A 24,639-nucleotide genomic window follows, 5' to 3' on the forward strand; every position below is an offset into this window, starting at 1 on the left:
TTTATTAAACTTTTTGTCTTTTTTCCATGTCGCTTTACTGCATACACGGTACTGTTGCTGCGTGGAACACCTTCAGAGCCGTAACAGAGGCGGGACGCTGCCAGTGTGTAGACATATGCTGTGAAATTTAAGACCTGACACTCCCTTCTTTGGCCCTGTTGTGCTGAAATCAATTGTCGCTGTCATCTAATTTCATAAAAGGCCCAGGCGCATAAATGCATGGTCTACTGTTACGGCTCTGTTGCGGCATTTTTAAGTGTTGCAAGCTAGGAGTAGGAGTCGCAAAAACCCGAAGACAAAGCAAACATACGGACCTTGTAAGGCCTCCTTGGCACGGTCCAGCTCCTGCTCCTTGTCGCCAAGTTGCACCCGGAGCTCGGCGGCAGAGAGCAGGCCGGCGGTAGTGCCTTCTCCTCCCTGGGACTCATCCTGCAGGTCTTTACCCAGCATCTCCTTCATTTGCCTCAACAGCTGGACCTCCTCCTGAAGCTGGGCCACCTCCTCGTGCAACAACACTGTGGGACACCACGCACGAACACGCACACACACACATACACACACACACAGACACACTATTTAAACAACACTGGCTTTTCTTCACCACTTAACCTGCTTAGGGAAAAGCTGCTTTACAAACGCTTTACAAACAATTATGTTTCATTTTTATCATCAAAAATGCAGAGGAGTGATCATCCTGCCCACGAACATACATTACATCATCGATATAACAGAGCTCCAGCACAGGACAGATAGTCAAAGGCTGTCTATACAACAGGAGTGTTGCCTCTGGTGCTGATATTTTAACTACAGTACTATTACAGACTACAGTATAGCAACAGTTTTATCAGGTAAAAAAAACAAACGATGTACATACTACAGCAACAGGTGGCGCTACAACACTTTATAACCAATCAAAAGGCAGGAGAAAGTCATTAACAGAAAAGGGCACCATAACAATCATAGTGACATCATTTATTCTCAAAATGTGGTAGAAGTACCACTGCTGATGCACGGGCACCATCTAGTGGTACTCAGAGGTTTTTGTTTAATAAATTAACCAAAGAGTCGCTGAAATTGAATTTTAAAGTAAACATTCCTCATAATATTAAGGTTTAACTTAACGCCACAAGCCAATTTCATGCGAGTACCAGCCACATAAGCGCAGTGAGCAAAAATGGTGGTACTTGCTGAGCAACATATTTTTAAGGTGGTACTGGTAAAAAGTTTGATGATAGATAGATAGGCAGCGCATGTACTGCATGCTTTCCAGCACCTTGAAGCCGCCCAACCCTCAGGGAAAACAGTCAAGCAAAGACAAACAGCAGGACACAAGACCTGGTGGGCATGTTCGACGAGATGCACTGTAAAAACTGCATTCTGTTTATAAAACCGTACTTGATTTTGGAGCAAATTTTGTCACATATGGACATTTTGCAGCCAAGTGCAGATGGAAAGGCTCTAAAACAAATTAAATGTAACATAATGTTTACTCTGTGAACCATATATAGGCGATTTCTAGCATCAGGTGATATGTTATTCTTCCCATCAATACTCCAGTCAATGTTATTGGACAATGGAGGCTTAGCTTCAACGACCAGCAGCGCCTTGAGCAGCAGCTGCTTGCAAGAGAGGAGGGCTGCCCAGGCTGGTTTAACGGCTTTAGCCTGCATGAAACAAAATGTTACTGTTCAAATTATAACAGCGATAACGGCTGTCACTAGGCTACAAAAAAAAAAAGTGTTTCATCCTGAGCTTACAAGCTCTCCGCAGCGGGAAATAGCAAGATTTTATTGGCAAGAATTAGGAGTCAAAGCAGTTCTAATCGCTGGGATTAGTCTCCTTTTGTCAGTTTGAATAACAATCTGTAAACATCAGGGAGTGTTGCTGCAATACTTCCTTTTGCTGGCTTCTGCAAAAACGCTAGTGACAAATTTTCTATATGACAGATATGCTCTGCCTTTTTGCAAGGAACTACTGCAAAAACTATAGTCAAACAGTATTTGTATTACAGGAGAGCACTGCTGTTTTTATAGGACCCTCTGCTACAAAAGGAGGTCAAAAGGTGAAAACACAAAACAGAGGAAGAAACAGAACAAAAAACAACAACAGAACAGTAAACATAAATCTACGGTAGACCATTAAAGGCATGGTGTCTATGCTCCTGAAGCAAGAGGACAAAATCAGAATGTCATCTAAGTACACTAATACAAAACGACCTAACATATCGTGTAACACATCGTTGATCAAATTCTGAAACACCGCGGGGGCGTTAGTGAGGCCGAAAAAACATAACTAGGTACTCAAAATGCCTCATAGGGGAGTTAAATGCAGACTTCCACTCATCCGCTTCTCTCATTCTGACCAAGTGGTATGCATTACGAAGGTCCAATTTGGAAAAAACTACAGCGTTATGTCATGGCAAGGTAATCAATGCAAGTTCTTAATGGACCATTCTTTTTAGCGACAAAGAAAAAAATGGTGCCTAATGGACAAATGTGTCCGGCCACAAGGGAAGTGGAAACGTAGTTTTGAACGGGATGCACGCTCAGGATTGGAAATGTTAAACAGTCATGTGGTTGGTAACTTAGCTGCCACTGTACGCCACAGTTGTACGGTCAATGGGGTGGAAGCTCTACTGCCCTGTTCTTGCTGAATACCTCTTTAATGTCATGATATTCTCTGGGAACCTGAGAAAGGTCAATGTGTTCAGGTGGTGATGTGTTAGTGTGTGTTAATTTATACAGGGACTGTGTACTTTTAGCCAAGTAAGGCCTAGGACAAGAGGTGCAGAGCGTGACGGAAGTAGAAAAAACAGCCTTTCAAAACGGTTACCAGATACTCTTAGGATAAGTGCTTCGGGTTGGTGGGTTACATGAGCCAGGATGCGCTCGCCGAGTGAACGAACAATCCAAAAAACAATCATCTTCCCCCGAGTCTATAAGACCACTGATGTTTCATCTCAGTTTCATCTCTCACTGTGAGTTCATCCTTCATGTTAGAGTTCATCATGACTTGAAATATATTGCAGAGACCTTTTGTGTCCCAGCCATTATAAGCCGCTAGAATGCAAAAGTTGATAGAGTGGTCTGCGCCTCTTCAAGGGGTGATCGAACACCCTACGGAACTCTAGTAAAACGTCAGGTAAAGTGTCACGTAGCTCTGGTCGGTTCTCCAAAACAGCCAGTGCCTAATTAGCCACTCTCTCAAACAGCAGACCGATTATACAGTAAATGCCACCCTCACTCTGCCGTTCTGGTAGGTGAGTGGTTGCTGATCGAGCACAGGTTGACAACGGTGGATTTTGGATTTTCAAGGAGCAAGGAGGACGCAAAGCCCTACTCAACTACTGCAAAAGCCCCAGTCAAAGATCCTTTATATAAGCTTATAGCTTATAGGCACAAACGTCTGCATCAATGAGCATCTGATAAAATCCAACGCTGACATCGCCAAGAAAGCACACAACTTAAGGAAGCAAAAAAAACAATTCCACCATTGGTTTCGGGGCTTGCCGCCACGACTTGCACTGACCACCTTGCAGCCTCAGGGCTGGGTACTCTGACCTGCCATTTGGAGCGTACGCACAAATGGCAGTCACGACCCTTTCCCCAACCCGAAGGCGGGGGAATTTACCCTTTTGTTCACCGGGGATGACTCCAACACAGCGGCACCGAACCGGGGGGCTATTAATAAGCCCACACCAGCACACCGCCTCTTCGCTGCAGCAACTCCAGAGCAAAATAAGCTCAGCCCCTCTCTAGGAGTTTGGTTCCAGAACCAAAAACTGTGGGTCGAGGTGAGTCTGACTGTGTCTCGTCGTAATTTCTCAACCTCTCGCACAGCTTCAGGCTACTTCCCCACCAGAGAAGTGACATTCCATGTCCCAAGAACCAGATTTGGCTTCCGAAGACCAGGTCGCCCAGGCACCCGCCCTCGACTGCCACCCAAAACGCATAGCACCGGACCCTTAGGCTTTCCCCCACAGGTGGTGGGTCTACGGGTGAAGGCCCGACCACCATCCGAGGCCCCGGTATCCCACGTCCGAGCAAGGTGCGGCCCCTCCTCTTGCATTTATTCATAGGGTCTTCTGAATTACTCTTGGTCTGCTCATAGCATACATAATACAATACATCAAAGTTATTTATTTATTTATGTTAAACTGAAACATATTGAGGTAGCCGTAGTATATTTGCAATATAGCTAAGCTTATATGCAACAACAGAAAAGCAAGCAAGAGGACAAAATTATATATTCATTATTTTTCTTTTGCGCCTGTCCTCACTAGGGTTTCGGGAGCTATGCTGGGGTTATGCTGGAGCCTATCATAGCTGACTTTGGACGAGAGGAGGGGTACACGTTGGTTGCCAGTTGTATGGCTCATATAGACAAACAACCACTCACACTCACATTCATACCTATGGACAATTTAGAGTCTCCAATGAACCTAACATGCATGTATATGCACATATACAGAGAAAACCCACGCATGGGGGAAAATGCAAACTCCACACAGAGATGCCCAAACAGAGATATGAACCCAGATCTTCCAGATCTCCTGAGTGTGTGGCCTACATGCTAACTACTCGGCCACCGTGAAAACATATAAAAATAAATACAAATATATACAATATGTGAAAATGGTGTTTTAAACAATTACAGAAGAAAATATGTAAAATAATAAAACCATTAGGATAAATGATTCATTATCAAGAACTGTCAGTGGCGGAGCCAGACATTTTTCACCAGGGTGGCCAAGGTGAGACCATTAGTCACAAAGGGGTGGCAATAAGTTGATACCTGAAATGTTGAGATGGCCAGTGGGGTGGCCGGAGAGTGACCAGGGGTGGTCTCCACGTAGTGCCGCCACTGATAAGAATGACAACTAATTCACAATTCACAAATGGCTTTGTTTGCGATCGGCCATCGTTTCAACAGCTGACTGTGCAGTGTGCCGCTGCGCTTACGCATTATGCGCTTATCCAGGAGGAAGAAAGAGCAGCTCCCACCAAACACATATTGTTTCGATAAGATCGCAATAATGTGGTTACTTTCCACTGTCAAATGACTGAAGTATCAAAGTATCTACAGGATATTGTGATTTGAGAATTGAATTAAGAGCATAAAGATCTGGTAGCGGAGGTATCAATATTTCAGTATCAATCCACACATCACTAACAGGAGTGATCTACTTATTTTAAGGACCTACTTCAAAAACGTGAGTCAAAGATTCTCTATATAACTGATTGCGCTGCTGTTTTTAGTAATCTATTGTGAAAAAATGCTCATCAAAAATCCTTGAAATGATAGGAGCGCTCTGTTGTTTTTAGGATTCAACTCTAAAAAAAGAGTTTCCTGCTGTTTTTAGGAACCTACTGCAAAATATGTGGGCCGGTGTTGTGTCACTCACTGCTTTGGTCTGTTTGAGAATGGCAAAAATGTTACTTATTCCAGTAGCACCATCAAAATATTGGATGTTTCAATTACTGCGCGGTTAAGAACAAATAATCTGCCAACATATGGAGACGCCCTACAGCAGTGTTGAACCAAATGGCATCAAAGCAATAAGCTAAATGTTCCGCTTGGGTGGAGAAAGCTAATGCAGGCAATTAGCTGATAAGAGAGGAACTTCATCAAACAAAACCAAACCAAGGCTTTGCAACGCATTGATAAGAAAAATCATTCTGGACTGGAACACTGCTAACTTGTAAAAAAAAAAATATTATTTTTGTTTGTTACCTAAGTGTATAGCTGCAATACTGGTCTGACTCCCAAGTGTCTCACACACGCACACACATGCACACGCACACATGCAAGCACATACACACACACACACACACACACACACACACCTGAGGGTCTGCAAGCTTGTTAACAACCTGTAAATTTGACACTAAATACAAAATAAAAAGTACCGTTACAGAGAAATAAAGAGAAACGCCAAGAACAGCGGCCGGACTAATGTGCTCACCTTAAAGGGATAGTTTGGATAGTTTGGACACAAAGTTGTATGACATCCCCATCAGCAGTGTACTACAGCAGCATTGACCCCCCCCCCCCCTCCTGCCTCCTCAAAAAATTTGACATCACAAAACGCTCTGCGTTATATTTGTCTCCCAACGTATCCCACTGTCGCCTGTGCATTCATGTGTATGTGATGAAGACGCCTGAGATAATGCCACTCTTCTTCCGCGACGGAGCGCCACGGCCATCTTGTTTACGTATGTGCTCCACAGCGGAAGAAGATGCGAGCGTGCAGTAAGAGTCCACATTTAAATTAATCTGCCTCGGTAAGTGCTGCTGGTTGGTCAGCAACAGATTATAAAAAGCGCCAAGTCTATAAAGTGTGAAAAAAACTGTCTATGAAGTCCCGTAATTCCTGAATGTGTTTCCATCTTAGCAGCCACCATCATGGTTCCATGATTGGTTCCAGTAAGGCATGCTGGGTAAGTCTAGCTATTTCTGCACTCTTATGTGAGTAAAGAGCACTGGTGTGCTGATCCCCCCCACTTACCCGCCCCCAATTACAGTATAAAGATCAGACTCCAGCACTTGATTAAACTGATCATGCAGGTAACAGAGAAGCTTTTGATAGCAAGGGCTAACAGCCTACTAGTAGGCTGGGAGAGAAAGAATTTGAAGAGCTTCTTTGTATTAATAATAGTCAGCGTGCCTCACTTTCAGTATGTGACAACTTCAACAGATGCATGGAGCACAAGCTTCATGTTGTATGATGAGGTCCTGTACGCTATCTGCTGTTTTTTAAAGACTTACTACAAAAACACTAGTCAAATTTCATTTGTATGATAGGAGCACAATGTAGATTTTAGGAATATAATATTAAAACATTTTAGTAAAAGATCCTCTATATGACAAGAGAACTGCTATTTTTTCTGAATATACTATAAAAATGCTAGTCAAAGATTGTATATGAGACAGAAGTGTTCTGTTGTTTTAAGGGACTACCTCAAAAGCGCTCGTCAAATATCCTCTGTATGGCAAGCAAACGCTGTTGTTTTAAAGGATTTATTGCAGAAGATTGAGTCAAAGGCCCTTCCTTCTATTAAAGGAGTTTAGTGCTGTTTTTAGGAGTTTGCTGCAAAAACGCTAGCCAGAGATCCTACGTATAAATGACAAGAGCGCTCCGTGGTTAAGGGTGCACTATGCTAAGTGTCAAAAAATCTAAATATTAAGTCATAAACCCAATGGGCAGCTTGCGCAATCTAATGCAAGGCGATAAAAAATTGTGCCTTTTCTAAGATGACAGCGCAATATGATATTTTGCCCAGAATGTGCCTGAAAAGGTAACCAAAACACAGTATTAGAAACACCTTTCATTATGAATCAATGCAGCAAACTACAAGCATAATAATAAATACATAATTAAATGAATACCTCTGTGACAGTGTCTATCAAACCTGAGCTTGTTGTTACTTTCGGCATTTTTCAAAGCAACTCTTACAATAGAGCTGTGGGCGCTTATTTACAGTTCGCGCTTATGAATTGCCTGTGGCTTTTGCGTTAGCACTGAGGTCAATATGAGGATGCCAAGTGCAGATAGCTGTAATTGATTCACATGTTTATCATGCGCGCGCTGGGCTCATTGCCAAGGACGCACCATCAGGGGCCGTGAGAACCCCCACCCCGGCCCCCAGGACAACAGATATATATCTCATAAAGCTGTCAAGGCAAGAGAAGCAGTATCACTATCACTTCATTCACTTTGTTGATGTAACAGGAATGCTATTAAAATATATCTGCGCATGGAAAACAATTTCTAGGATTTATGCAGGCAAACACTGGATGCTGACTACAGTTTATATTTAGCTACTTCTGATAGCATTTAGCACTCTCTTAATCACTTGTCTGACTTAAAAGATTGCCTACACAGGTGATAACGTTTTTGTGATGACAACAGTTTGACTTTGGAATGGCACAGTTCACTTCACAACACCTTCTATGGAAAAATATGAGCTTTACAAACATAATTCAGCAATTACATGAAATCTCCACACGGTTTCACATTTACTTTCTTGTTACCAGGACGACATTGCAGGTAAGGTTACAAAAATGACAAAAACAACAGAAAGAGCTGCTTTAATGTAAGAAGCAAACACAACACAATTTAGTGGCCAGGACCCTCCAACAGGCAACTCCTCTACACACAATTAGGAGACAAAGCATTACATCTGTACAAAACCCCACTAAAAGCATCCTTAATAATCCATAATTTATTTGTATATATGCGACCACATCTGGCGCCTATTGTGTATTAAAGCCAAGCACGTGATCAAACTATGCGAGCATGCTTATGCCTGCTCCTATCTCCTATCCTACATACCGCCACGGTCATGCTTACATTCTACTGTGCAAGATTACCAGATAAGCATGTCCATAGAACACGTCCTATCTGGGTCGGCTTTGAACGTGACTTCAACAATAACAATATGTCCGTCTGAGATATTGTCCGAAAATGCGAATATAATATTACCAGTATTTTTAATTGTAGGGTAAAAAAAATACTACTTCTACTAATTCTACTAATCCAAATTTTAAATGAACATTCACTCGAAATGAAAGTTTGCATGTTGGCCATGATGACACTGATGTATGTTTGAAATATGTATCTCTTTATTATTATATTATTATATTTCCTCTCTTTTTTTAATAATGATAAATCGTATTTAATATAAAACCCATCCATCCATTTTCTTCCTGGTCCGAGTTGTGGGGGCAGCAGTCTCAATAGGAAAGCCCAGAATTCCCAGTCTTCGGCCACCTCTTCCAGTTCGCAGGCCAGCTGTGACACATAATTCCTCCAGCGTGTCCCAGCTGGGCATGCCCAAAACACCTCACCAGGGTGGCATCCAGGTGGCATCCGGACTAGATGCCCGAGCCACCTCAACTGGCTCTTCTCGATGTAAAGGAGCAGCGGCTCTACTCTGAGCTCCTCCCGGATGACGGAGCTCCTCACCCTATGTCTTAGGGTGAGTCCAGCCACCCTACAGAAGAAACTCATTTTGGCCGCTTCTATCAGCAATCTTGCTCTTTTGGTCACTACCCAAAGTTTATGACAATCGGTGAGGGTAGAACGTAGATTGACAGGTAAATCGAAGGCTTTGGCTTACGGCTCAGCTCTCTGTTCACCACAACGGTCTGGTACTGTAGCCGCTTAACTGCAGACGCTGCATAGATTCATTCGTCTTACGCTTCAGCCTTCTCTCATTCATGAACAAGACCCTGAGATACTTGAACTCCTCCACCTGGGGCAAGACCTCCCTCTCAACACAAAGGGTGCAATCCATTCTTTTCCAGCTAAGAACCTTGGTCTCAGATTTGGAGGTTCTGATGTAACAGGGTGTAAATGTATTGTATTATTTGTTATTGTTTTTATATGATTACACAAAATATCTATGTTTAAATAATACCTGACAAATGTTCATGCTATGTTATGTCAATATGTGAGAGTTAGGTGTCCATATGGCACCAGAAATTAATCTTAATTTAGAACTTTATTGAATTATCCTTTCTTGTTTTGTGTATGATCTGTGTAGGGCCACATTATTCGATCACATATTGACTGCATCGTTGTGTGTTTGTTTCTTTGTCACGTATGCTATTTTTGTAAGAGTATGTTGGTTTTGTAGACGTGCAACTGCTGCACCTTGGTGTCTGTCGTCAAGCGCAGGGAGGAAAATACCATACTGAAGTCTCATTCCAGAAGGTTCACACTCAGCTATGAACTGTCCCAGTAAACGCTGAAGGTCACAGGACCGCATCATCTGCAAATAGCAAAGATCAGATCCTAAGCCTAAAAATTACAGAACCAGTGCAGCCTTGGTGGAGGCCAACAACATTCACTGTGAACAGGTTCGACCTACTGCTGGCAATGCAAACCAGGCTCCTGATCCGGTTGTAGAAGGACCCACTGGCACGGAGTAGTGTGCTACCAGGCCCATACTCCAGGAGCACCCCCCACAGGACACCGCAAGGGAGACGGGCGGATGACTTTTTCAAGCCCACATAGCGCATGTGGACCGGTTGGGCAAACTCCCATGCAACTTCCGCGACCAGGACGAAAACCACATTGCACCAACTGTGCACCCTTTTTGCACCCTTTTCTCCAGCACGCTGAAATTTCCCAGGGAGGCTGAGGCGCGTGAGTGGGAACACCCTGCTCACCCTTCTTGAAAAGGTGGACCACCACTCTGGTCTGCCAATCCAGGGGTACTGTTCCCGAGGTCCACGCAATGTTGAACAGACGTTTCAACCAAGACAGTCACACAACATCCAAAGCCTTGAGGAATTCAGGGCAAACTCATCTACCTGTGGAGCTTTGCCACTGAGGAGTTTTTGGACTACCTAAGATAACTCAGCCATGGTGATGGACATGACTGTGTTTGTGTCCTCAAACTCTGCTTACTCAGTGGAAGGTATGTCAGTGGGATTTAGAACTCAACGTATTCCTTCCACCGCCTGATTATATCATCAGTTGAGGTCATGTGGCCTCCGTCCCAACTGTAAATGGTGTGGACAGGGCACTACTTCGCCTTTCTGAGGTGCTGGATGGTCAGAACCTTTTCAAAGCTGACGGACAATCGTGCTCTATGGCCTCGCCAAATTCCTTCTACACCAGAGTTTTTTTCTCAACACTGTCAAAGCCGCATGCTGATTAGCCCGCCAGTACCCGTAAGCTGCTTCAGAAATCCCACAAGCCATCCATGCTCTGTAAGACTCCTTCAGCTTTACATCCCCCCAACCTCTGGTGTCCACCATCGGGACAAAATTGACACCAACCACCTTAAGACCACAGGAACAGAATACGGCCAATTCGGACTCTATCTCCTCGTCCTCCCCCGGGATGCAAGTGAAGCTCTGCCAGTGTTAAGAGACCCAACGAACGAGAGACTCTGCAAAGCGTTCCCATCACACGCCCACTTTACGCTTTGGCCTGCCAGGTCTGTCCGGCATCCTCCCCCGTCAGTATTTCAACTCAGCACCAGGTGGTGCAGTTGACAGCTCAGCCCTTCACCTGTTTGTCCAAAAAATGCAGACGCAAGTCTGATGATAAGACTAAAAATTTGGTCATACTGTAGACCCGCAGCCTAGAGTGTCCAGGTGTAATTGTTATTCATATATTCGATTTAATGATATACAATATATTTGAATGAGTTCCCTGTTTAGGATTAAAAGCTAAATATTATTAGACCTAGCAGACCCAAATAAAACAGTTATACTTGTATAATCATTTCAAATTGTGAGATGATGTCATTGTTGAAGTTACACTATCATACAACGTGATTAATTGACATGAATACAAAATGAATGCAGTTACACCTGAAATGTAATGGAGTAAAACAGTACTGGACTCCATGTCATCTCTCACACAATCAGTCATGACACCATTGAACTTGAACATGCTCGACACTCTCGCTTTTACGGCCGGCAACGTCCCGCCAACACACACACACACACACACACACAAACAAGCGTCTTTCTGGACCTTGAGTGTGTACGTCACTCACCAGCCTTCCCTTCCTCCCTGTCAGATGGCCTCATGGCCTCGTGGGCCCTGGCTCGGCTTGGCTCCACTGTCAGATCCGGTGTAAGCTCTCATAGCAGGTGAAAGGCAAAAACAAACAACAACAAAAAACCCACACACCGGCTGGTGCGTTCAACACGACACAGCACAAGCACCTGTATGAGTGTGAGCACCTCAGAGGCCCCGCCCCTGGAAAGACAAGCTAACCAGGAAGTAGTCGTCCCCTGAGAGAGAGTGTCTTGTTGTTTGAAGGGACACACCCAGAAGACCAGGAGGGGGAGGGTGAAGTGTAGTTGAAGCCTCAGGTGTGGACAACAAGACAGGTGAGTCAGAAGAACACTTACACCCCCTGATGGACAACAGTAGACTTCAGAACTGTGAAGACGCTCTGACCCCACAATGACACCAGTTTTCTCACTTCCTCAATCTGGCAGAAGGGCAAAATGACTAGAATGACCTCCACCAAGGCAAAGTTGTTACCTAAAGTCATAAATAAATCTGTTAATGTCCATCTGTTAATTACAAGAGTACTTCCTGGTTTGGTTAAAATGGCAAAACTTTTTATGGCAAAACTATTGACTTTTTATCCATCTCACAATATTATATAATACAATTTTATTTGTGTATTTATGTACAGTATATATAAATTTTATATATATATATATATATATCAATTACAAGGAATTACAAGTAATATTGTGACTTTTTAACATTACATTACAATGATTTTATTCTCATGGTACTATGACTTTTCCTCATACAATTTCGAGTTTATTCTCAGAAAATTGTGACAAAGTTTAGTTTCACAACTAAGTTATCTTATATTGTATACATTTTGGGTTTGTTCTGGGAGTATTGCCATTTTTTTCCCCTTATAATTGACTTTGTTCTGCTAATACATTGACTCCTAAAATTGCGCCTTTTTTCCTCCGAAAAATTAAATTGTTTTAAAAATATTATAAATATATATATAGTATATAAAATTACAACTAAGTCTGGTTGTTCTGCAAATCTATTATTATCTATATTTTTTTTAATATATTTTACTTTTTCTGATAATGTTTTGAGTTTATTCTGATAAAACTGTGATGTTTCTCCTCAAAGAATTTGCATTGTTATTCTTGAAAAAAGTATTAGAAATATATACATGTATATAGTATGAATTCCAAATAAATCTGGTAGTTTTGGCTCTCTTAAAAGGACTTTATTTCTGTAATATGGCGTACAGTATAATAGTGCATCAGGACTATCCAGGACAACAATGGAGACAACGAACAAAAAGGTATTGATTATGCACCAACAAATATGTGATCAATAGCTATTTGTACAGTATGTATAGTGTAATTGCAACCAAGCTTTACTGCAAAACGTGTATTTTTTTTATAATGATGAGGACTTTTACTGATGTGACTCTAGTGCAATTGCTTGTATTCAGATAAAAGCAGGCAATAGCCTTATTCAAAGCTGCACTCTTCTTTTCTCTCTGAGGTGGACAGCACAAGACACCTTTGCAGACACGTTTGCTCCTGATGTAACCTTCGTCTCCTTTAAGTACCGTGATAAATCCCCGCACACACTACCTGCCGTCACCACGGCAACGCCTCTCTCTCCCTGCAGCGACGTACCTTTGCCCAGCGAGCAGTCAGGAGAGCCGAAGTCCATCAAGCTGGATATCTCTGCAGGGTAGCACATGTCCGTCATCACCGTCTTCTGTCTGTGATGCACTGAGGGATCTGAAATGGGAAGTCAGTGACTTTAGAGGCAAAAACATTCAAGTGGCTATCAAAGCAGCTTGACGTTATAGGAAAACATGCTTACAGCACTACCATTCTAGAAGTAAACCATACAAGGCATCCTGTAATTGTTCATAAACCTCCATATACTTGTATGTATAATAAACACCATAAAGGTGCTTAGATTCCAATATGGTCACATGGTTTTTCTCCCACATAATATGACAACATTTGAACACAGTTATCCTTTATATTGCTGCTAATTTATTGTATTTTCCAGACAAGAAGTGGCACGTTTTTCATGGTTTGCCTGGTCCTGCGACTTATACTCCGGAGTGACTTATAGATGTTTTTTTCCCACACTGACAGCCACGAGAGGGCTCTGTAGGCTTGTTTCGATATCTGCTACGCCTATCACTCCTGTACCACTGAAAATGTACAATGTAAACATCAACTTAAAAAGACAATTGCGAAAGACTGAACACAAATGCCCCCAAAAGAAAATCATATTCTGCAGATTACAAGCTGAAAGTAAACTATTTGTTATGTTGTTTGGGTTATAGTTATCTGAATAACTGTTTATATGTTATGTTAACATACCACCTAGTCACGTTACGTTAACTGACGCCTATTTAGCCTGTTGTTCTTCATTGTATTATTACTACAACTTGCCTTTCAAGATGAAATGTCTGTTCTTGGTGTTTGATTTTATAAAATAAATTTCCCCCCAAAAATGCAACTTACAGTCCAACGTGACTTATCTTTGTTCTCTCATTAAAACATTCAAAAATGTAACAATAATCAGTTTTAAAAAGTGTGTAAAATTACCATTGTATTATTATCATCCTTGTAATATTACAGCTAATTTAGTTAGAAAGTGAACTTTTTTTTTGAAACCTTCAAATTATGACTGAAACATTTTCATGCAATATCGAATACAAATAAATAACTTTTCTATTTTTCGCTTTTTTCTCTTAAAAGTGTACATACAGCTCTAGTCATGTAATTAACCACTTTTTATCCATGTAATTCTTACAACTGTATTCTTGTATTGCTGTGTTTTGTTTCGACTAGAAGTATATCTCAATTGTAGGGGTGTCACAAGTCACTCAGTTCACGAGACAAGACGATACATGAGCTTGGGTTTACGAGAACGAAACGGGATGGGATTTTAACATTATTTTTAGCAAAAGTACAATCAAAAATATATGACTGGACAAACAGACTTTTTTATTCACAAAACAATGCAGATGCATTTTGAAATGTTTATTGTCCAAATTATTATATAAACTATATTATTGTAAACATTATTTTGAGAGCAAATTAAACACTGTTAGGATAATATATCATAATACTAACTTCAGGAACCAGGGAAAGATTCAAGGCACTTGGAGCGCCAACTGCAAAATATACATCAAGCTAAATGGAGGTCCAGAAGAGACCAGAGTGCTTGGTGTCAAAGATATGAAGGGTCTGGATGAATATTAAAGATCACATCACCATGACAACAAGGAAAATGGAGGCTACAACTCATGAACAAAGAACAATGCAGTTGGAAGGATTGCACTGAATAAACATTTGACATCACTACCAAGTTACAAGTGCCTGCTCAATAGGAAGTACTGGGATTATAAAAACCCAATTTTTCTACATTCAATGACATTCACGATATAACACGAAAGATTGCAGGACAGGAAGACCTGGAAGTGGAAATCTTTTGCTGCCCAGACAATTAGATTGGAGGATGTTTTTTTTTATATACTAGAAACAACTGCTTTTACTATATGGAAGAATTATCAAACAATAACATAATAACATAAAAAAAGAAACTTGGAACTACATCAACAGAAACAATAAGAGTGGAGGGAATGTCAAATGATATATTGATCTCCAAACCTCAACTCTACTGTAACACATTGTTATACATCATGATCATTTTCTTATGCTATTTCAGATTTGGTAAATCGTACATGTTGAATAGAGGAAGTGAACAAATGTATTAGCAATTGATGTAAAACGGAAAGGGGGGTAGGATAAAATAAGCTTTGCTTCTTCCTACGCCTTTTCGTACATGTGGAATTGTGAATTGTAACGTGAAGTATTCAAATGTAACCTGTATGCATGTTTGAAATATATTAAAACCGTTACCATTACCAGTAATGATATGGTCATTCAAAATATTTGCAGCATTTCTTGAAATGCAATGGGTAGTTTTTTTTCCCTATGGGCAAACTGGGTCGGTGGTTATGTTTTTGGTGGGGAAGTTCGTTGCATTGCCACCACTTTTGCACAAATTCATCATACTGGCTCGTTTGTGTTGATGAGCTCACCTTGCTCATTTGGTTTGAAGCCAAAACATTCCCATTTGGCTTTGCAAGCATCTTTTTCCCTCCTAACTTCTACTACGTTACCTTGCATTATTCCTCACGAGGCAACACCCTTCTGCTGAGTGTATGCTAGCAGCCCCGACTCCCCTCACAGAGACAAAGAGACTATATGACTGAGGAGAGGGCTCACTTTGTTCAAGCTGTTGTTTTATAAAGCAAACATGCCCAGGGGCTGAAAACAGAATGAACCCTCTTCCTACTTGTTTGGAGGCAAGATAAGAGAAAAACAGACATGCATGCATATGGTCATATATCAAGGCAGTTCATTTTCATTTATCGTGTGATTAATTGATTTATTTTTTATTTATTATTATTTATTTTTTTCCTGAATGAGAAATCTCATCATGTTTTAATTTTGTGACACCCGTACGTACTTCTCATAAAATCTCATATAATCTTGTGACTTTTTCCTCATAAAATTGTGGGTTTATTCTTATAATGTGACTTTTTCCTCATAAAATTCAGTTTATTCTCCTAATATTGTGACTTTCCTAATAAAACTGCAGGTTTATTCTCCTAATATTGTGACTTTTTCCCCAATTGATTCTCATATAATTTTTTTCCCCTTTAAAAAAAATGAAACATGTAATAAAAATAAAAATCAGTTGCATAAAAATGCATACAATTAAAATGTTTTTAATTATTATTATGCTCGTAATACCACAGCTAATTTAGTTAGTCATGGGACTACTCCTACTCCTTTTGGACATGTGGAACCGCGAACTGAACTACTGCATGTGATGTATTCCACTGTAACTTGTTTGCATGTTCAAATAAAATTAAACCACCACCATTACCATTACCAACTTGTTTAAACTTTCAAAATATCACTTTATTGCTGTAAACATTGCCCTGCAATTGGCTTGCGACCAACCCAGGGTGCACCGTGCCTCTCACCCAAAGTCAGCTGGTATAGGCTCCAGCACATTCCCACGACCCTAGTGTGGATAAGCGGCATAGAAGATGGATGGATGGATGCTGTAAACAACTTCATGCAATATCAAATCCCAAGCAAATGACGTGTCTATTTTTCAGATCATTGCATTTTGAAGTGAAGTCAAAGAAAATAGATTGACTTGGAAGATATGTAATCAGTGTTTAACTTGATGGGTGTTTGTGCGCGGCTAATGCAATAGAATCAGGTTCTAACGTTTCACAGAGAGCTCACTCACTTTTCCATCTCCTCAGCCTCGTTGACTCTAAATCTCCTTTATGAAGGAGAAAGAGCGACCAAATCAGGCTATTGGAGCAAAAAAGTGGCTGTAAAAGTGTCATATCATATGTGCAGTGCTGAGGTGAAATACTCACAAAGAGTACTTTTTTTTTTTTTTTTTTTACACCCCAACAAAGTCACTTTCTCATCTCTCTTCAGGGACACATTGAAATTGAAGCTGTGTGCCATATTTTTCTTTATACCACCCAAAATAAACCTAAATCAAAGAAAAAAAAAGACATTTTTACCTGCCTGGAGCTGGAAAAGTTTTTTTTTTTATCTCTACGGGTGTTGTGAGCGTGTGCTCACAATCAATCAACACTGCCATTACATCACATTAGGATTCTGCAAGGACCCACATCAGGACCCGTAGAGACAAAAAGCCCCCTCAGGGACACATCCATTACTCCACAGGGGAGAAAGATGAGGGTGATGATGTCTCCCGCTTAGGATGAACGATTTGAGTAGGAGGATGAGAGGATGCTGAAACTCTTTTTACTTTGCTCATTATGCTCTGCACTCAAATGCCTCATTGGCTTCTACACCTTGCGTTCTCATTTTCTTTTCCACAAAAAACGTTTGTTTGTGTGCACCATTCCAGAATACAAAGATAACACTAATAATAATTCTAATGTATGTATCTAACCAAATATTAAGAAAATGTCCAGCAAAAATATATTAGACTTTTAAAAATATTCCATCCATCCATTGTCTATGCGGCTTCTTCTCATTAGGGTCACGGGGGCATGCTGGAGGCTATTCCAGTTGACTTTGGGCGACAGGCGGGGTACACCCTGGACTGGTCGCCAGCAAATGGCAGGGCACATATAGACAACCAACCATTCACACTCACATTCATACCTATGGACAATTTAGAGTCACCAATTAACCTAACATGCATGTTTTTGGATGTGGGAGGAAACCGGAGTACCCGGAGGAAACCCACACACGCATGGGGAGAACATGCAAACTCCACACAGAAAATGCCCAACGGAGATTATAGGATAGGTCCTGGCTGCTCAGTAAAAAATAAACAATACAATGAATGAGATCTTAATTGCATGCATGTTTTCCCCAAGCAGATGCTAACATAAACAGCAAGAAAATGACCAGAGAAGCTTGCCAACATATGGCACTCTTTTTTTTTTACTGCAGTGTATTGTAACGTTGTATCTACAGAATGATAAAGAATAAACAAATACATCATCCATCACACTGGCAGAGGAGAGGTAGGATTTGGAGCCATTATCTTTGTGGCTCAGCTGATGATAAAGCACATTCTCCATAATCAATGTGGAGAATTAGCAACACGACTTAATCCAACATGCTCATGTCGGATTGGCCTCCCTGTTTTTTCACTGCCGCTGCTTCATTTCCATATCATTAAAACCATGTCAAAAGAGCAACGGCGGATTTCAAACAATTACACAGTTTGCCCAACAGACAATTGATGCAAAAGTGCAACAGAAACTGCACACAAACATTCCATACGACATCATCTGGTTAATGCTGCAGGTCACAGCTGGTCATGGCCACCCTGGCCCAAGCCCACACGAGCCTTGCTGGACCACAACAGCGAGATGAGGGCTGGATTTTCAAGGGAAGATTAAGCAGGAAAAGCTGCCTCTGGAAAAACTCCAGCTTAGAAAAAAATGGAAAAAAAGAAGCTGCCAAAGCTTCAGAAATGGTAGCAGCTGACCCGACTCAGTGTTTTGACCGGAAAATGTGAGATCACAAGCCTGGGAATGGAGACATGCCAAATTCTTGAACAAGACATTTGTTTTTGTGTGGATTTGTAAGTTTAGTAATGAGTAGAGTTGAGTGTCATTTTTTTTAAGCATAGAAAAAGCATGTTATAAGATCATTACATCAGCATATACAGTCAGATTTCTAAAATAATAACCAAATCCCTCATCCAGTACTTGAGTATATGTTGCTCCGTGTATTTGCAAAAAATGTGTTTACAGTCATCATGACCTCTGAACTTCATACTTGGAGTTGCACGGCGTCCTGCCTGCTGACGTAGCTCAGTGAGCGTCTGAGGTATTTCCTCCATAAGTGTGCGCTTTTTTTTTTTCTTTGATGGCAAAGGGAGACAACCGTGATGATAAACATAGAACAGGAAGTGCTCTGTATCGGCCGCTCAGTAAGACATGGCAACGAACTGGTCAGCAATAAAAAGAAGAGCAAGAAATGTCAGCAGCTGTGGTTTGTCTTCATGTGAAGACAGTCACCTCACAGGCACGTGCATTAACCTCTGTCTGCATTTGCAAAGCATAATAAAAATATAATAATAACAGCAACAAACTTGTTTTTAAACTTGTAAGGTTATAAAAGTCCGTAAAAGCGCTTTAGCATGACAACAGTTTGACCCTGGAACAGACTAATACTATCTCCATGGCTTCCTACCGTAGTATCTAAACGTTCAGAATCCACTAACAAACTTTTGAGGCTCCACTGAAGATGTGCAAGGAGTTAAAGGGAGGGAATGAGAGTGTAATAAAAGATTAAAGGGTTCCAGTGAGAAAAGGACTCATCACGCTGCAGAATACAGAGAAACACTAAAGCTCCCTTTGGAGTCAGGATGAGGAGGAGGGCTGCTGAGATCTTTTATGATGTGATGCACTACACTGTGAGGCCTCGTTAGAAGGAACGTGCATATCAATAATACAACTAAAACTAGCTTGTTAGCTGCTCTCAGACCAGCGTGGTGAAACCTGCACGCTCTGTTCAAACTGAATCTGTAATGTAGCGCTTTTTATATGTCACAGCATGAAAAAGACTGAAACATGCTTCACTGATATAAAAACACGAAGTAAACCGTGCATGTCGACTGTAAAAAATGCTAGAGGTGATCAGCCTTGTGCTGCTGTAGTGAGGAAACAGCAAGCTACTGCACAATTACAGCTGCGTTTTTACTTGAGTTTTATTTTAATGCTCACAGGGACATCATGATTTTGTCAATTGCAAATGCATTACTTTTGCCTTAACAATTTTTTTTGCACTATTACATTTCCCTCTGGGGATTAAAATTAATACGAAAATGAAATAATCATCTATAGTAATGTAATATAAATAATACATATAAACAATCTAAATAGAGAAACAAAAGACTACAAAATATATGAAAACATAAAATATTTTCCCCTTTGCTACCATAACATGTGACTTTTTACCTTCTATGAGATTAATTAAGAATTATAACACAAGTTACGACCCTTTCCTAAGTCCCACACTCCTAAAATGAGAAGGAATATGTTCTTGCACACCCGACAACAGCAAATTTCAAGAGAAAGAAATACATTTATGTTAATCTAAAATTGTTTAGTTTCAATTGCCTTAAAATTACCTCTTGCACCCCGGTTGGAAAAGACTTGGATCATCTTTTACTGCAAGAAAATTAATTAAAAATTAATTCTCCTACCATGAAAATTAGCTAGCTTCAAAAGCATACTGTTTGGTACAGGAATTTAGTAAGAAATCTCACAAAACTATGTTACAATTCCACTATTTTCATCATCCATCATCATCCAGCACAACACACAATATTTTCAGTCCCTTGCCACGTTGAGGTTCGAATTTTGCAGCTTGACTCTATCAAGGTTTTTAACAAATAAAAAAAATAAAATAAAATAAATTAAATAATGATAAATTTTGTGGCTGACTACGGCCTATTACAAGCAAGTAAGTATGCATTTTTCATAAAATTTGACATAACATTGGACTAAGTTAAGCATTTTCAAGCATAAAAATGACTAAATGAACAAAAATACAAATAAGGCATTCAGAAGATGCGAATTGTAGTGTAATATCTGTGACTTGTGTGTGCCTTAAAAGGAAAACTGCACTTTTTTGGGGAATTTTGCCCACCAACCACAATGTTTATGTGAGATATAAGCCCATGACTTTCTCTTTTCTGTGCGTTCTAAAGATATAAAAACCGATAAAAGAGGCAAGCTCATTAATGCACGTAATGGGACACACGTATTCGACCTACAAAGTCTAAACCCCACCTCCAAAAAGCTCCAACAAGCTTTTATATCCATGCTGTAACCATGTAGCAACAGGTACATTCATGATAACATGTAATGCTTACAGTATTTTGCTGTATTTTGGTCATTTTAAGCATTACAGGAACTTCCATCCTGGGCACATTGATTTCACATAGAAACATATAAAGGAATGTTACACCTAGCGTTAACGTATCCAAACTCAAAAACAAAAACGCTGCAGCGGCGGTGGCAGCACCCATATATGTAGAGTTACCTTTTTTAGTAGCGACCTGAGGCATTGTGAGCTGAAGCACTGTGAGCAAATGGTGGTGAAGCTAGTCGCTAGCTGGCTAGCAGTTAGCCGGTGTGGTGTGGCGAGGTGTCACTATGCCAGTAACGTAGTTCTCCAGCGTAATAATGTTAATAACAACAATAATAACAATGTCATTGTAGCTTGCACGTCACATTATATGTAAATGGAGCGTAGTTGGCACTTTTTGAAGGTTTTTTCTGAAGGCTTTATAGGCAAAATAGGTGCGTCCCATTACGCGTATTCTTAGCTGCCTCTTTTCATCTGTTTTTATAGATGTAGAACGCACAGAAAAGAGAAACATATGTATGTTCATGTCTCACATAAGGATTTTGGATGATGGGCAGTTTTCCATTAAGGAGTGGGGCCTACGAAGTGACGCATGTGATGTCAGCTAGCTAGAGTTGACGGCGTTTAGCTGAGTGTTAGCAGTGTGGAGAGTGCAGTGACTGGCGTGAGTTGTGGCCGACAGCAGCTCCTGTGTGAATGTTCACTGCAGATGTGTTCTCCGCTTGTCACTAAAGCGACTGAAGTGCATCATGAGTCTCTCCTTAACCACAAACAGTGGCATTAGATTACAGACGTATTCTACACTGGTCGCTAGGTGTCAGCAACGTTATACTGATGAGACAATAGCCACCGCAGGGAGTATGCTGTCAATGCTAACGTGTGAGTCTATGTTACGTCTTATTCATGTCAAAGATGTCTTATTTTATATTATTATGTCTACTATATTGGTTAAACAAACGTAAAAGTGACTATTGGGGTGTTGTTTCACATCTTGAGGGCTCTAATAATGCTACAAACCGTATTTAGAAGTGAACAGGTTTTCTATGCTCTAAGTACAAAAATATTCCATTTAAAAAAATGAATCCTACTTCGCGGAAATTCACTTATCACTGTCGTGGTTTGGAAGCAGTTTAACCGTGATAAACGAGGGATTACTATATTTTGTCATAGGAGTGCATTTTATTTTCAAAAATAAACGGGTCACATATCCATTATAGTTCACTAGTATATCATTTAGTAGTGCAGTTAGTAAGTAGTTAGGTAGGTATTTACCAGTACCATGCATTAGCAATACCACAGTAACAACTTGAGAAGCTGTGAGGGTGCAGGCAGAGTAAAAAAGCTGTGATCTTCGTAGGAAGAATTAGTGACATGATGATAGTATAGTGACATGATGAACTGGTTGGAGCCAAATTGCCTTACAACAAATAAAACAGAATGACCTTGTAAAGCTACACACACACACACACACACACACACACCAGCTAGTGTGACAATAAGTGCTAAATCTTTAAGGTCATTGTCTCCCTGCTGACTCTGCTCTTCCACTACACTGCAAGGAGGAGATCATCACTTAGTTTTATTTAGGAGAAATTGAAAGAATGACTTCCATTGTATAGCGAAGCATTTTGTAATCTAACATCCTCTCGGTGAGGAAGTGAAAACTAGCGGCTGTATTTTATACGCTCTATAAACACACTGCTCGCTGCACTGGACTGCTCGTCGTCATGCATTTCGCTGCAGCTTTTTTAAAAGGCTTGCGGTATTTAAAGAAAGAGTTTTTCGACTCTCTCCATCCAGAAAAATAACATTTTGTGACAAAGTGATGACATTTTACAACATGGCAGGAGGAAAATCTCATTCACCTTCTCTAAAATGAGCAACATGTGAATGTGTAATGCCACCATTGCAAGTCAGCTATAGGAGACACAGACAGACAACACACATAGCAGGGGTGTCCAAACCTTTTCCACCGAGGGCCACATACTGAAAAAGGAAAGGATGCAAGGGCCACTTTGATCATTTGTAATAGACATGTAGCTATGCTTAGAAGTGGTATATATTTTAAGAACAAACTGCATTTCAGCTTTGTGATACAGGGTGAAAAAGTCTATTATCAGTATGAATTTCGGCCTTTTTTTGTATTTTTTTTAATGTTCTTTCTTCTTAAAACAATCTTCATAAAAACGTTTTGTAATATTATTTCTTTTTATAATATTTGGACTTTATTCCCATAATATAACTTTTCCCCACAATAATTTTCCAAAAATGACAACTTTATTTTGTTGTTTGTTTCTCATAACATTACAACTTCTAAAGAATAACATATTTTTTCTTTCCTCAACCGATTACGTGCTACTGGTTATCAGGAAACATCCATCCATCCATTCTTTCTTTTTCTATGCCCCATTGTATGCTGGAGCCTATCCCAGCTGGCGGGGTACACCCTGGACTGGTCGCCAGCCAATGGCAGGGCACATATAGACAAACAACCATTCACACTCACATTCATACCTATGGACAATTTAGAGTCTCCAATTAACCTAACATGCATGTTTTTGGAATGTGGGAGGAAAACCACGCATGCACGGGGAGAACATGCAAACTCCACGCAGACATTAGCAGGAAACAGTAAGGAAAAATAGGATATTGGATATGATTGGATAAATATTGGATATATGGCATCAAACTTTGCTTTGCTCACAAAACAGGTGTCCATGAAACACCGAAAGCAGAGGTTGACAGTGATGGTGAAGTAGATGTTTAGCTCCCCAGAAAACAAAAACTCTTTCCATTGCCGCCTTAAGGCGTCATAATGCTACGGTGTAGTCACTGCGCCAGCCCTTCTGACAATGTGGCGACTGAAGCGACATCCAGATCGCTGCTGGAGCTGGAATCAACCTTTTTTGAAAGACTTTTACTGTATGCTCCTTGTTTTGCTCACTGATTCTTTTGTTCTTGCTGATTTTTTGGAAAACTGGAAATGATGTATGAAAAAAAGGTGACCATTCACAGCTCTACAGTCCGCATCGCTGCTGACGTGAAGTTTTTCAAGAATTTTTTGAAGGTGAAGGTCAAGCTCCGCCATGGGGTTTAGAGGGGGAGGAGCTAGCAGGATTGCATCATCCACCACTAATCATAGTGTTGACAACAACCATCATTACTAACGGTGTTGCAGTACATGTATTTGGAAGCTCATTTCTTGGTAGAGTACAGAAGTGTGCCGACTATTTCATACTGCAGCATACAATGTCATATTTATTTAGTGAATTATGTTCTTATTTTTTATTAATTAGATTTTTTGCAGAATTGTCTGGTGGCAGTTTGCCTTCTTTTTAGGTTTCATTTTATAAATCATTAAAGCCGTTTATGGAAAAAGCTAAACAGTTTTAACGTTTTGCATTTGTTCCCTTACTTCACAGGTGTCCCAAGTGCGGCCAGGGGGCCATTTGAAGCCTGTGGCTTTTTTTATTTTTATTTTTTTTTTATTAGCCTGCAGCTCTAACAACTAAAAACAACAACAACAACAAAAAAAACAATAGCAAAAATGGCAGTAATTTTACAAGAATAAAGTCAAAATATTAAGAGAAAAACATGTTAATTTAACAAGAAAAAATTAAAATAATTTTACGAGGATAACATCGTAGTAATATGAGCAAAAATAACAATAACAATTTC

The 24,639-nt window shown here is 40.4% G+C and overlaps 1 protein-coding gene across 11 annotated transcripts in view; it reads right to left on the reverse strand.

Moving 5' to 3' along the window:
• The window catches only part of kaznb (kazrin, periplakin interacting protein b), a 130,367-nt gene that overhangs the window by 14,150 nt on the left and 91,578 nt on the right, over positions 1-24,639 (reverse strand). For 10 of the 11 annotated variants that reach the window (XR_008572340.1, XM_054785921.1, XM_054785919.1 and 7 more), the window contains 2 exons: positions 13,162-13,269; positions 315-515 (listed from right to left, as the gene is read on the reverse strand). Coding sequence is in view for 10 of the 11 variants with exons in the window: in XM_054785921.1 (XP_054641896.1) it covers positions 315-515; positions 13,162-13,269 (309 nt within the window). In the remaining variant the exon portion in view is untranslated. Of the gene's footprint in view, positions 1-314; positions 516-11,519; positions 11,700-13,161; positions 13,270-24,639 lie in introns of those variants that run through there. The other variant, XM_054785927.1, reaches the window with a different exon arrangement.

Source organism: Dunckerocampus dactyliophorus, chromosome 8, assembly GCF_027744805.1.
Source record: "Dunckerocampus dactyliophorus isolate RoL2022-P2 chromosome 8, RoL_Ddac_1.1, whole genome shotgun sequence".
NCBI classification, from domain to species: domain Eukaryota; kingdom Metazoa; phylum Chordata; class Actinopteri; order Syngnathiformes; family Syngnathidae; genus Dunckerocampus; species Dunckerocampus dactyliophorus.